The sequence below is a fragment of the Gallus gallus genome, chromosome 2 (assembly GCF_016699485.2).
Source record: "Gallus gallus isolate bGalGal1 chromosome 2, bGalGal1.mat.broiler.GRCg7b, whole genome shotgun sequence".
NCBI lineage: Eukaryota > Metazoa > Chordata > Aves > Galliformes > Phasianidae > Gallus > Gallus gallus.
The window spans coordinates 4,281,730-4,295,903 of NC_052533.1; the positions used below are offsets into that span (position 1 = coordinate 4,281,730).

At 41.1% G+C, this 14,174-nt stretch overlaps 1 protein-coding gene across 5 annotated transcripts in view; it reads left to right on the top strand.

Annotated features, from left to right (window-relative positions):
• CRHR2 (corticotropin releasing hormone receptor 2) overlaps window positions 1-14,174 on the top strand; it is a 137,266-nt gene that overhangs the window by 99,468 nt on the left and 23,624 nt on the right. For all 5 annotated transcript variants that reach the window (XM_015281045.4, XM_040674883.2, XM_040674890.1 and 2 more), the window contains 3 exons: window positions 2,286-2,439; window positions 3,173-3,233; window positions 8,269-8,341. In XM_015281045.4, the coding sequence (XP_015136531.2) occupies window positions 2,286-2,439; window positions 3,173-3,233; window positions 8,269-8,341 (288 nt within the window). The remainder of the gene's footprint in view (window positions 1-2,285; window positions 2,440-3,172; window positions 3,234-8,268; window positions 8,342-14,174) is intronic.

Here is a 14,174-nt window from a genome sequence, read left to right on the forward strand (position 1 = left end):
ACTGCATTTTAAAATGACACCACAAAGTGCTCAGGAAAATATAAACCAACAAAGACAAAGGCAGATCCTCACATGGCTCAGTTTGCCATTACTCACCTTTTCTCCACAAAATATCACAGCCTTTTTTTTGGGAGAGTGCTTTATACAAACTTTGTGGTCGTGCTCTTACTGAGATGGAAGTCAGCAACAGAACGATGCCTCCATAATCAATGGGAGCAGCGTAATTTATGGCAGCTCATCACATTATCTCTTTGGGGCTCATCAGAGGAGACTCAGTAATACAGAAATGTAAAGGACTCAACATGAAAGCACTTTGCATGAAGTCCTTGTGCTGATGCTAATAAATCAAGAAGGGGAAGTGCTGGAATGGTGGATACATGGGAGGACTGGGTGTCCTCAGGCAAATAAATGAAACGGCGTAAATTAATGAGTTCTGCTAATTGGGTTTATTATATGATAATAACAAATGCATGATTCCGATGGGTGTTGCGTGGAGTCGTTAAAATTCATTTTGTTCTGGTTTCCTATGGAAACAGTGCAGAGGGAGGTCTGACATCCTTGGTGTGTGTGGGTCTGTATGTGTCACAGCCCACGGAGCAATGCCACTCAGCTCTGACAGAGGAGCAGCAGGCTGAAGTACGATGAGTTGTACAGTTGGTTTGAAAAGAAGAAAGGCTGTGTAAGTGCTACTGCTGAGGGAAAGGGCGGAACAGGATTGTCAGTGTCACATCAGAGCATTTACACGAGATTGAGGCCACGGGGAAAGATTTAATTCATGCTTATACCTTCTTAGACAGCAAAAGCAAATATGAGACTGAGTGCCTTGGGAAAAATGGCCTTAGTAGTTTGGGAGTCAACCAGTAATGGAACCAAAGTGTTCGGCTGTAGCCAGAAATAGAGGGGAGGGGTTCCTTTTCATTCTACTTCATTTAGGCCAAACAGAGAGAGAAAAAAAAATATCTACTTTGCTTACACTAAACTTTGAATAAAGGAAGTTCATCTTCTGCTGAGTTGTTTTGTTTTTAAGTCCCACTGAGAGAATCAGGGCAAACTACATTTCAACTCTGGGTGGAATTACACAGACATGAAAGGCCGTAACAAATCCAAAAGGGTTTTCTCTTTCTCTCTGTTTATTGCAGCTCATTAAACAGAAGCGATCACCACTTGTGGACGCGCTATCATTCTGTGTCTGTGTTTCTTGCCCAATAAATTCTTAGTCCACAGAATTCTGCTGGGTTTTTAAGTGCATCTGTTGCTCTGCTGAATGCCCAGAGATCGTCAGTGCCCCATGCAGATGAAGTCCAAAATGAGATTAACTGAGGGTCAAAAGTTTTGAATTCTTCAGTAGAGTTAATTAAAAGGCCAGAGAATGGTGAGACCGAAAATGACATCCGTGCTACCAGCTAACATAGGTAATTAATGTCGTGCTTCAGGGAGTACACAGAATGCCTGCTTGGCCAGGAAGGAATTTTCCCAGACTTCTGTGTGTGGCGCTATGGAAATCACCATCAGCAGCTACTTAATGATTTATTGATGGGATGTTACCATCTGCCTCTCTGTGGCTAATTGCTTGTTGCACAGCTGTGCTCTCCCTTCACACAGCCATAGGAGCTGCCTGCACTGAGCGTGACCAAAAAGTTCTGTTGTGTTGTGATGAAATTCAGGGCTGATGTGTGCAGTACTGCGACTCATAGACTGAAGCCCAAATGGCAGGAATAGAGAGGATGAAATAGTTGATAAGAACATAGCTTTAAAGTAAAATATCCTTTTTTTCCAAGTGTCAGTACTGCTCCTTCCCTTCAGAGGAAGTGAAACAGGACTGCAACATTAACTTTTATCTTCAATTTTCTTCAAATCGCCCAGCAGGTAAGTAGTACTGCCTAGGAGATGCTCACATTCACAAGCTGTCCTTGGAAATGGCCCCAGGCTATGGCTGTACCTCTGTGGAAGATCCCCTGTAGTCAGGTCGCTGCCTCCTCTTGTCTTCTTTCCACATGGCTGCTTGCAGACTGCTCAGGTGGGCACATCTCCTGGCTTGTTAGCTTCCACACATGCTTGGTGCAGAGACTCCTGCATACTGTGGGCAAAGCCAAGTCTCAGTGGAAAGTCACAGGCATAGCTGTGAGCTCCCAACTGCAGCTAAGATACCACAGATCCAAGTCCCAGGTATAAATGTGCATCCTTTGAACGACTTCTGTCATTGACTTTAAGGGAAGAGCAAGAAATAGAGTTTTTGAAATGGCCTTACCATTATTTTAAGATGTTATTTCCTATCTCCTTTCCAGCCCTGGTGTCGGTGCATTACCACTGTCTACAATTATTTTGTGGTGACCAACTTCTTCTGGATGTTTGTGGAAGGCTGCTACTTGCATACTGCTATAGTGATGACCTACTCCACAGATAAGCTGCGGAAATGGGTCTTTCTCTTCATAGGATGGTGTAAGTGCCTCATGAATTTAAAATGGTGTTGTGTGGAAGTGATGAGAACGAGAGGCAGGTTAAAGGGAAAAGGGGAAATGGAGATGGGAACTTCCCAAGCACTTCTTCAATGAAGTATATCTGGTGAAGAGTAGCTGCGCCTTTTAGAAAAGAGCAAAAAAGAATGAATTCCAACCTAGCAACAAAACAAGAGATTCTCTTCAACCTGTTTCACAAGTTCAGGACACAACTAAAATTTGTTGAAGATGCTGAAAATGAGTTTCATCCCCCAGTCCAACTAAATTTGCAATCTTCTTGCAACCTGGGAAATAAAAATTCAAGCAATACCTACCTCCAAATGCTCTCTATAAAGTTTTGCCATATAAACTGGAGGAAAATGAAAAGGGGCCATAATTGCCTATAAATGAACCAAAATGTTCTGGTAACATCTACAGAAAAATAATAATACGTATTTATGATGTTAATAATTTTATTAACTTTTCTTGCTAGTACTGAATTTCTTTTCTTATTGATATCATATTTTAATACATAAAGGAGTCACAGCAATTGCAATGTCTCACATATACTAAGATAGGACCACTTGCATTTATTCTTTCAGTACATTAAGCAAGACTTCCTATGCTCATTGCAAACCTCTATATCTTTATCATCGTTACATAAATGGACTATTAAATATTAAATAAATATATTAAATAATGGATGATTAAATACTGAATTTGTTGTGTTGTTGCAGGTATTCCTTGCCCAATCATCGTTGCGTGGGCCATTGGCAAACTGTATTATGAAAATGAGCAGTAAGTGACGTTCACATCTGTGTTTATGTGGCTGTCCAAATAAATTAGGAAATTCCTACAGGCTGAACTAAGAACTAAGAAATTAGACTGTTTGGAAAGAGAAAAGGTCAAATCCCCTTCATCTAAACCCAAAAAATCTCAAATTTCAGAGCACTATTTGAGCCAGCTTCTAAAAGTATCGATACTTTCCCAAATCTCCTTTGCCAAACCCCAGTGTTCTCATTTGATAGCTTTGTATATGATTTACAGTCAGGTTAATCTCCTTCAATGACAGTTCTGCTTGAGTGTAACATTGGTGAAAACTACATCTGAGTGCTAAAGGGTGTGCAGAATTCAGTCTGATGGTTGGAATTTTTGCATTTCTGTTTTTCTCTCTCTCTCTCATCTGAAAGCAGTAAGTGCATGAAATTGAAAAATACGGGAGATAAACAGGCATCTGTGTTGGGATTTTTTCCCCAGACTTTGATACTGGTCAGATAGAACTCAGCTTGTACTTTGCAACTGGTGTTTGGATCAACGTCTGCTGGCTGTTACAACCCACTTCTCTGAACCATAAAAAAATTCTTTTCCTTGCTAATCTGTTATTCATATGGCCACCCTGTCTGTTCATCTGAATAAATGTAAGTGTCTGCCTTGTAGGTGTCTGCATCTGCACTAATCTGTGGTATGTTATGATCAGTGGTGATCAATCCAAGCAGTAAATGCTGACTGGGGTGCATTTCATCTCATCTGGAGGGAGATGTCCAAAGTAGGTTGGATGAATGAGATGTACACGCACTATTTCTCTCTCCTGGAGAGAAAGGAGTCTAGAAGGGAGATGGTTAGGATGACTGGCTGAGCTATGGGCATCCACACTATGGGAGAAATTCTGTTCTGCATTACTAAATTCCTCTTCTCTGCTCCCCACTGACTTTGGAACCCTTGACCAATCTCTCCTTTATAGCTTTAGTTAGTGGTGACTTTGAAGGTTATAATCCAATTCCCAGCACTTACACATACTGACAGTCATACTACACCCTTTCACCGAGAAAAATGTTTTGTGTGATACCATCCCTGCTTGCAGTGATCATATGAGGGAATCCATGATGTAGTTGCAAAATGAGAAGAAAATCTTCAATTGGAATCTGTTCCTTGGGTGTCCAAGTCAAGCAGCCTCAGATGACCAAATTTCCCCAGTTTCCATGCTCACAGACCTTCCTTTTTCTGTGTGAGTGAAGATTGCAATGCTCTTGGTCTCACAGTCAGGTTCCTTGAAGCTGTTGCCTTGCACAGGGCAGCATGGAGCTGTCTTACTGTGATCATGATGCACACTAGGTGGATGGACAGAGAAGCCACTGCATCATTGGTACCACTGTCTCCTTTCACCATCACCTCTACGCCTGCAACGTGAACGTTAAAGAATGTCACTTTGATGTACCTTACTTAGATGAGAAGACAGACACGATAGGTTTATGTTGGCATGTATACCACCCTTCAGCAGTGAAGTGTAACTCAACAACATGGCATTGTGAAAGAGAGAAGGATGCATAACACTGACAGCAGGTCAAGAAAGACAAAGTGATGCTGTTCACTGTTCTGAATGTTATTTGGTACCCAGGTTGCTCTTGAGTCTCTAGGCTCAACCTCTCTGCCTTGGGTGGATTATGAAATGGAGCTTAAGCTTATAAATTCATATCATGGGCAAATCCGTATGTTCTAACTCATATTCATCATTTGGCTCACATGGTTGCTGATCAGGGAGGTTCCAGGTTTTCTTGGTTGACCCAGACAACTTAACCAAATGCCTTGGGATGCTTTCACCTTTATGCCCATGTCTCACTTGTAGTGAAACATTCACAATGACCTCATTGCACATCACAGCTGCTCCAAATCTGTTGTGCACTGAGAAAGGCCTTTTGGCTTCTGTCCACAGTAGTGTGAGGTGTAACGACCAGGAGCCTCAGTGTCAGTGGTGGGGCCAGGACTCCTGTTCTTCATCACTCTGCTTGAGAAACTGAGACTGTATGCTTCATGCTTTGGTGGCATTCCTTTGATCTGACACATGCACAGACAGAGGCAGAACTCTTTTAAATGAAGAGCTGTTGAGGACATTAAGCTATAAGGCAAAGGATATTAAGTGAAACCTACTTTTCACATTTGTAGTAATGTCTCTGGAGGAGAGACTCAGCAAAGTGAATGAACTGGAGCAAAACAAGAAGTGAATCAGTTGCTGAGAGCCTGTCAGTTGTCATAAATATTCAGTCATCTTCTCAAGCACATGATATTTCATTTAAACTGCAATGTGAGTTGTTTGGATCCTGAACTGGGGTTCATGTTACGCAACTCATAGTAGCTTGAAGGATTAAAATCATCCACAATTGTTCTTCAATATTCAGGGAGTGTATGTTTATTCTTGCAGAGATAAAAAAGAAAAAAGGAAATGGCTTTACATATGTAATTTCACACAGCTGGGGTTGAAATTCTGACGCACAGTGTAATTGTCAGTGTTTTAAATTTCTCTTATTGGTTTCAAAGAAACATGCAGTGCAGGTTTTACTGTAAGAATAAGGGCTTATGCTGGATTTGGAGTAAGAGTTAAGGTGACAGCAAGTCTGCAACACACCAGCTAAGGCCTCAGCCTGGTAAGTTAGACTGAAGGTACGAAGTACAGCAAAAGAAATGTAGATATGTGTAATGTCACCAGCACTTACCTATCCTCTGTCCTTACTCCACTGATTTAATGGGCAGATTAGAAATGTTTATATTGCAAACTAATAATACAGCCTCATTATAGCATAATGAGATGAACACCATCCTAGAAAAGCTTTCTGTATCTTTTTTCCTAGACTGACTACAAAAGGAATCCGCATAGCCAAGCTTGCCCGTGTTGTAGAAGCCCACTTTGGCAACAACCCAATTCCCTCAGATTTTGTGAAAGTGTGTTCATATACATGTTATTTCAATCCATACAGCTTAGGTCTGATACTGAGCTTCAGACAGTAAATGTTAGTATTCTGCTCTTCAGTATGATCTTACAGTTAAGCAGTATTTGAATTCCAGAGAGCAGTGAGCAGCCTTTGCTCTATAACCACATTTGTGCTCTACCAGCGCCCTTCCAGATTTTCTTTGGATTTCTTCTAGCCCACAGCATCCTGCTGCATACCTCAGTCCCTTACTGGTCCCCTTTGAATTCTTCCGCTAGAACAGCCAGCTTCCTAGAAACTCCTATGAGCTTTTGGTTCTACAATTGTCAGGCAATCTGTAATAGCTGCCTCAAAATGCCCTTCAAAAACATCTCTCAAAATCCAAGTTCTGGAGAGTTGCGTTTCCTGCCTTGGCATATCTTAGACTTCAACTTTTTCATTTCTTTCCATCTCTCTAATCCAAAAAAGAAAGAAAAAAAAAAAAGAAAAAAAAAGAAAATAGTTTCATTCTATTAAAGCTGCCTTGGGGATTCTTTTTGGAAGAGAAATTGGCTGCAGAAAGTACCTTATTCCAAGTCTCACCCTTACTGCCAGATTTTGGGAGATTAGCTGCAAAATTATCAATTTACACTAATTTGCAGTCAGTGAACCAGGGAATAACAGATGTGTTTTACACCTATAAAATATTCAAAGCCCATCATTCATTTGAAACTTAAAATATTATGAAAAAGCAAACGATTTTGTGGTATTGAATTGTGTTCCTAGAAACCTACTGCATGGCTCAACATTTCTGTGGGTTCACATTGATAAGAGCATTTTGCAAGGAGCAAACAGTTCCTTCTGTTTTAGCAAGCAATGCCTTTTAGAGAAAGATAGGCTTTGGGGCACTGTCTGAGTGAGATTATTTCCATTTGAGCTGCCTCTTTCCTTGTTTTATCTACTTGTGAGGTTCTGTCTTATAGACTGCAAACTTTGGAAGCAACAAGTAGTACATCTTTCATGTCTGTATAAGTGCAGATCTTCATCTGCAGATGCAATCCTCTTGGCTCATTAATTCCCCTTGTTTTCATGTCTCCAGCCCCACTAGCCTTATATTTAGTGACAAGACCAATGCAGAGAAGACATCATTTTTTGCTGTGTAGATTTGTGTAGCATTCACAAAGAGAAAAAGCCCTTGTACACTTGAACTCCAAACTCTGCTTCCTAAGGGACAAAGTCTGGAGCTGCAGTGGCATACGCCTTAAGGCAGTATGACATCATGGCAGCAAACTTGTCCCTGCTTGGTGGAACCAGTATCCAGACTTTGTGGCTGTGTCTGTAGTACTAAATTAGATGAGCCTGGGATCACTAGTGGGACCACAGTTCGAACAGCATGGACTGAGTAGTCTGTGGACTATTGGGAAGGTTCTCTAGATCATACTAACTCCAGATTTGATCCCCATGTGTTGTCTGGGAGTTGGCTGTTGTCTGGACTGCAACAATACTACACCGAGGACAACGCAGTGGTGCAAATCATTAAGTCTGTGCCTAAACTTTGCTTCTGTGGTTTGCTTGTGGTTTCCTTTACCCTAAGTTTATTCCCTTTTAGTAATGCTGTATCAGGTACTTGCTGGCTTTAATTTCTTTGTACTAAGTGCTGAATTTGGTGTTCACCAGCTTGGTTCAAAGCCAATTGGATGAAATGCTTATTCACCCATTACCTTATGTAGACATTATTTCCTGCAAACTGAGGCACATTTGCTATAATAGCCCTTCCTTGAAGGGTGTGTGTGCACTGCAAGGAACAACAGACTTTTTCCTTAAAAATAATCTCTTTCATCCCTTTCAGACCCAGAAGGTTACATCTTTTGTGTCCTCCTGATAGCGGGTTCTCACTTTTCTTGGAAATAGTTATATAGGCAATGATCAAAAACATATCTGGAATGTTAATGTTCTGATGGGCTGGGAAAGTGGAGCTCAGACCTGTGTCCAGGAAAAAAAAAGAAGGCTTTGTAGCAGAAAACTCCATCATTGATGATTATGTACATAATTAAAGAAGTTAGAGTATAACACATCTCCACGGTGTCCCTGATATTACAGTCTACCTTCATTCCTTTTATAAACAGTTTTCTCATTTGTTTTGTTTCTTACAGATGCTGGTTTGGAAAAGAACCAGGGAAATATATCGACTACATATATCAAGGGCCAGTGATTCTTGTTCTTCTGGTAAGGATTTATGTGGGTGGAAGGACACTGCCATCTTCCATTGAGGGATATTTCATAAGCACCTGTGATGTTCCACGTGTACTTTCAAATACAGTAAGACACAAACAAGGTGAAGCACCTTCACCTTTGTAGCTAACACTGCTGGTCAAAAATTGCTGTGATCTGTTTTTGGTTGTTTCCTTGACCTTAGGGGTTCTTCTCGCCTTCCTTTGTAGAATCTTTTGAGATGTACAAAGGAGGCACATTCAAAAACAGCATGTGTAACACCTGCTTCTCCACTTGAGGCTCTTGAGAACTAGATCACTTCCATCCTGCACACTGATTAAAAAAAATTAGTAACTGTGGTGAGGAATTGCATTTCCTTGTGTACTCATCTGCATCTCCTCTATTCCCATTATCGCAGTGTATTTATCTGTAGGCCTTTGTTCTTTAACTTTCAGAGTTTCCAGGCTCAATGAATTCCCTTTCACTTAGGGCACAAAGAAGGGGTGTCACTGTCCTTTATGCTGCTCCAGCCTCCATGGAGTTGGTATAAATGCCTCAGAGCTTTTTCAAGGCTAAGAAGCTTTTTCAAAGCTAAGCCTTGAGTTCTCACCTTGTCAGGTCTGTGCTTTTCATGTGATTCTGCATGAAAACAACTTCTCTGTTGCCTAGGAAGCCAGCTACTAATCTAAATGTTTCCTAACCTGGATGTAGGAAAGTTAATTGCTGAATTAATTGTTAAGATGAGGCAAATAGATCACACTGCATGTAGCTGAAAAGAGAAAAAAGGTCTGGTTTTATGTAAAAATTTTCTACATTTTACAATGAGAAATATATTTGGGGTGATGCACAATGTAATTGTAGATGAAATGACTGATACAGAGACCGACTCACATACAAATCCTATTTAAATAATGCAAGTTAGCAATCCTGGAGTATTCAAAACATTTTGTTTTTACATCATGGCCGAGAAGTCTGAACTTTGAATCTACCATAGATCCTTTGTGTCTCTCTAGAAATCCACAAGATCTGTAAAATCCTTGCATGTCACTGCTGGTGGATACCACAGGTAGATCAGAATCATAAGAATAACTTTTTCTTCCCCAGATAGCCCTTTCTGCATAATGACACCAGAGAGCAATGACAAATGGAAGAACAGTTGGAGGCTCTGTCTGTACAAGCCATTTTCTCTGCCTGTAACTTAGAGCAGCCCTTAAAACCCTTTAAACCCAACCAATAACTAAATCAAGTCCTGAGCATACCCCATAGCTAGCGAGCTAGTGACCAACCAACCGACCTGACCTGACCTATTAAACCATTCCACATCGGCTTGCACTTGAGTTCTAATTAAAGCACTAATAAGCCAGCAACAGTAATTGTACAGTGGGGTGGGGAGCAGCTGATAAAATGTAGACATGTCACATAAGGTAAAGCCCTTTCTTTGTTTTCCTCATGCTTCCTCCCATCAGAAAGTACTGCAGAGTGAGGGAAGGAGCTCTCTGCAAATGTATTCTGAAAGGTGAATCTGAAAACTCGTGTTACAGTACAGCCCTGATTACCAAAATGTGTTGTGGTTTTTGGCTTTTCTTTAAATAACTGTTAAGTCTTGTGTTTGTAATTAAGGATGCGCGGCTTTACAATGTGTTAAAGCAAGCTGACAGGCTCATGTTGTGATTGTTATGCAAGTTAAACTGTACATAATGATTCAAGCATCACTTAGAATCACAGAATCTTTTGAGCTGGAAGAGTCCTTTAAAGGTCATCTAGTCCAATTCCTCTGCAATGAACAGGGACACCCACAGCTCTGTTGGGTGGTCAGAGCCCTGTCCAGCCTGCCCTTGAGTGTCTGCAGGGATGGGGCATCCATCACATCTCTGGGCATCCTGTGACAGTGCTTCACTACCCTTATTGTAATAAACTTCTTCCTTATGTGCAATGTAAATCACCCCTCTTTTAGTTTGAAATGGTTTTCCTTTGTCCTATCACAACAGACCCTGCTAAAGAGTCTGTCCACCTTCTCACATCCCCCCTTTCAGTATTGACAGGCTGCTCTCAGCTCTCCCCTGAGCCTTCCCTTCTCCAGGCTGCACAGCCCCAGCTCACTCAGCCTATCCTTGCAGGGAGGTACTCCATCCCTGGGATCATTTTTGTGGCCCTCCTCTGGACGCATTCCAGCAGATCCACATCTCTTCTGTGCTGGGCACTCTACTTTTGGACACAGTGCTCCAGGTGAGCTCTCACAGCACAGAGCAGAGGGGCAGGATCCCCTCCCTCACCCTGCTGGCCACGCTGCTTTGGATGCAGCCTGTTTACTGCTATTAGAGTTACTGACCCTATCAAGGATGCTGTGAGAAGTGCTGAAATGAAAGCCCTGAAATTTAGTGTCTGCCATGTACCATGGTAACACAGTCAAACATGTTACCTCCTCCTCTGCCTTATCATAGATGGGAGCAAAGTACTGCATCCAGCTGCCTGCTTTCCTCTTCCTGCAACTGAGAAGTGGCCATTAGAAATGGAAGGCACACAGATTTTAAAAACAACACAGCTCTCTCCCTGACCTCATTCAGTTACAGCTACGAGTTGAATTTGAACTAATGAAGAGTTAAAAGTGTTGGGTAGGTTGAGCTTCATGTTTTACCAAAGGACATCCAGGACTGATTCTGTGAGAACCATCCTAGAGCACAGCTGGGAAGATAAGGACATGTAAACGCTACTAGAAGAAATCAATGTTATTTCCAAATGAGGGCTCGGGCTTGAAATTCCATTCAATTATCTGTCCATATGCAAGCACTCAGCCTGTGACCATTAAAACTGGTTTCACTCACAGAGAAGGAAGCTTTAACTAATGCAGGGCATTGTATTTTTCGGTTAGTTGAGAGCCAAATGCCCATTGTACAACTCAACTGAGTTCTGGTCACTTGTTAGACAAAACCAGAATCGTATTCCTCAAGAGGAATCATTATACCAGCTCATGGCAACATAGAATCATAGGGTCACCAAGGTTGGAAAAGACCTCCTAGATCATCTGGTCCAACCGTCCACCTACCACCAATACTTCCCACCAAACCATGTCCTTCAGTACAGTGTGACTGGAGTGCTCTTTCTGGTAAATATTCTCAGTTCCAGAGGGACAAAAAGTACTTTTAAAGATCCTGAGCCTCTTTAAAAGATGGGATTTCATCTGTCAAACGTTATTTCCGCCGGTTTTGATCTCTCCTTTGTCTCTATGCACTGGACCAAGAAAGCGTAACAGCAAGGAACAGATCTGATTGTGAGTGGGGAAAATGCAGGTTGGCTGAGAATAAAGCCTTTTTGATCATGATGACTGTCCTGAAGTTCATCATTAAACCATATTACTCTGTTACGTCTCAGTGTATGAGGACTTCGAACAATGCACAAGGCATTCGTTTGATTGATTTCTTTAGAAGAAACTTGAACGTTGACCTGCATTAAAACAGTCTCAGAGACAAAGGAAGCTGGGTATGAATTCTGATCCTAGGAACCTGTGACAAAGATTGTGAAGGAGAAAATGTACTTAGTCATTCTTCATTGTTTAATTCCTGAGCGCGCATTGGCTTCAATATATCCCAGGAGAGACTGAGCCATTCAGCGCACCGAATGCTCTGAGATTCAATTTCTGATAAAAACTAGAAAATGACTTTGTTAGTTATTTTCTGTTCAAACTAGTGGGGGTTTTTAATTGTTATTTTTTAGTGGTATCACTATGGTGTCTTTCCTCAGAATGGCATAACCAAATTTTAATCATACATCCCTGTCAGAAAGTAAAGAAGGGGCAAAGGGCTGGAAATGCATGCCAGGGAATCGAATTTCAGCATGAATTTATTAAGAAAAATGCATTACTTACATGCAATTTTAAATGTAACCCCTGTCAGAGAGCTGGTGAACCGTGAAGACACAGCAAGACTGGAGGAAGAACCTCAGCAAACAGGCTCCAGGGATGGCTAACTGAGCTGCGTTTTTTCTCATTAATTGCTGTTGTGAACTGACCCCAGGTGTGAACCACGCTGCGGTGTTTCTCAGAGCTAAGACTGTTACATTTTCAGTTTTACGAACAGGAATTTCAAATATTTGGGATTTTTTCAAACGTTACATTCAACTTTAACAGCTATTTGCTTTTGAAGGAGTGATATTGCTGCTCCAGGGCTCAGATGCTCCGTCCATAAAGCAAACTTAAGGACCTTTCTCTTCCTTCGTGAAGTGCTTTGTGATCCCTGGATGCTGTAGAAGAGTGAAATGCCCTTAAGAAAATGAGCTTACCCTTAGAATGATCTTGACCAGGAAAGAGCCCATCCCTCGCGGTGCCCCAGGCCAGGCTGGATGGGCTGTGGGCAACTTGGTCTGATGCGGGGCAGTCATCCTAAGGCAGGGGCTGGGACTGGGTGGACTTTAGGGTCCCCTCCAAGCCCTGCCATGTTGTGATTTTTGGGGGTTTGATCAAAGTTTGCCACAATACTCAACCATGCCAATGGCTTTTTGTAGCAGCATCTTCTTCTGTTTTATTTTCTTTCTTTCTTTTTAATTCCAAACAAGTTTTGTTTCTTTTCTTGAGTGCTACAGGGAACTGAGATGAGATTTTCAGGGAATTAGCTCATTTCTTTCTTTAATTAAAATACCCAGAGCTCATAATTCTTCATGTAAAGTTAAGATTGCTTTACTTCCCCATTGCATTTAACTTTATGTCATATGGTTTCATGTGTCACAGTTCACTTACTATTGTGAGTCCCTGTACAACTCTTTGCAATCAGCTTTTATTTTTGCTATCCTTAGTAGCTTGATATCCTGTCAGCCTGCTCCTCATTCCCTTTTGTAGGTCTGCACTGAATAGCATAAATCCACTACTGGCCTCTCTCCATTGAGAAAACAGATTATACATTCCTGTATTTTCTTTCTTGTATCTTTTATATGATTCTATTCCATCCAAACTTAGCCAGATTTCTACAGGAGCCTTTGGAGAAATGCTGAATTCCTACCAGAACCTGACTACCAGTAGGATCTCCCATGTCCCCATGCTCACTCTTTCAGAGGACTTCACTAACCAGGTCATTCCTCCCCTTTAATGATTGTAATTACCATCAATTACCAAATGATTGTATATTACCATTAATTTATCTAAGCTAGAATAACCAAGTTCATGACGTACATGATCCGTCTTCCAATAGAAGTAAAGGAATAGTAACAGTTTAAACAATTTACTTGAGAGGATATTTCCCACTGCTGCAAAGGATGTTTCAATACAACAGTTTATAATAACTGTTTGATTTGAGTCAATATTTTTTCCATCTTGTGTCTTAGTTTATCACTTAAATTACAGACGCACTGTGCCTATGCATGCATCTATATGCATTTCATGTTTTCTTTCTCTGCAAGGCATCTCCTCGTTCTTCACAAACATCTTTATTACTAATATAATTGCTTCTCTGAATATTTTGTTAGTTTCCATTGACTTTTCTCACTTCTGCTTGCAACTCAACATCATGTTCTGAGACAGAGAATTTTTCTTCTACTTTTATTGTTACTGATCTGTCTTCCATTTTCCCTTCTTCTTACTGACTAGTGTATGATGTTTCTCAGCCCCTGGATTGCTGATTGGTTTTCCTATTGATTTTTTAAACTTTTCCTTCTCTATACAGATTTCCAGTTCTTCCAATGCTAAGATGATTGTAGTTCATGCCTTGCAAATTTGTGACATATCTGAGTTTATCATCACATTTATCATAATTTTCACTGGTTTGCAAGCATGCTCTCATAGCTACATACCTTTAGGATGGAGATCATATGCTAATTTGATTGGATGCCCTCAAGAATTTATCACCAATTCTGTCTCTACTGC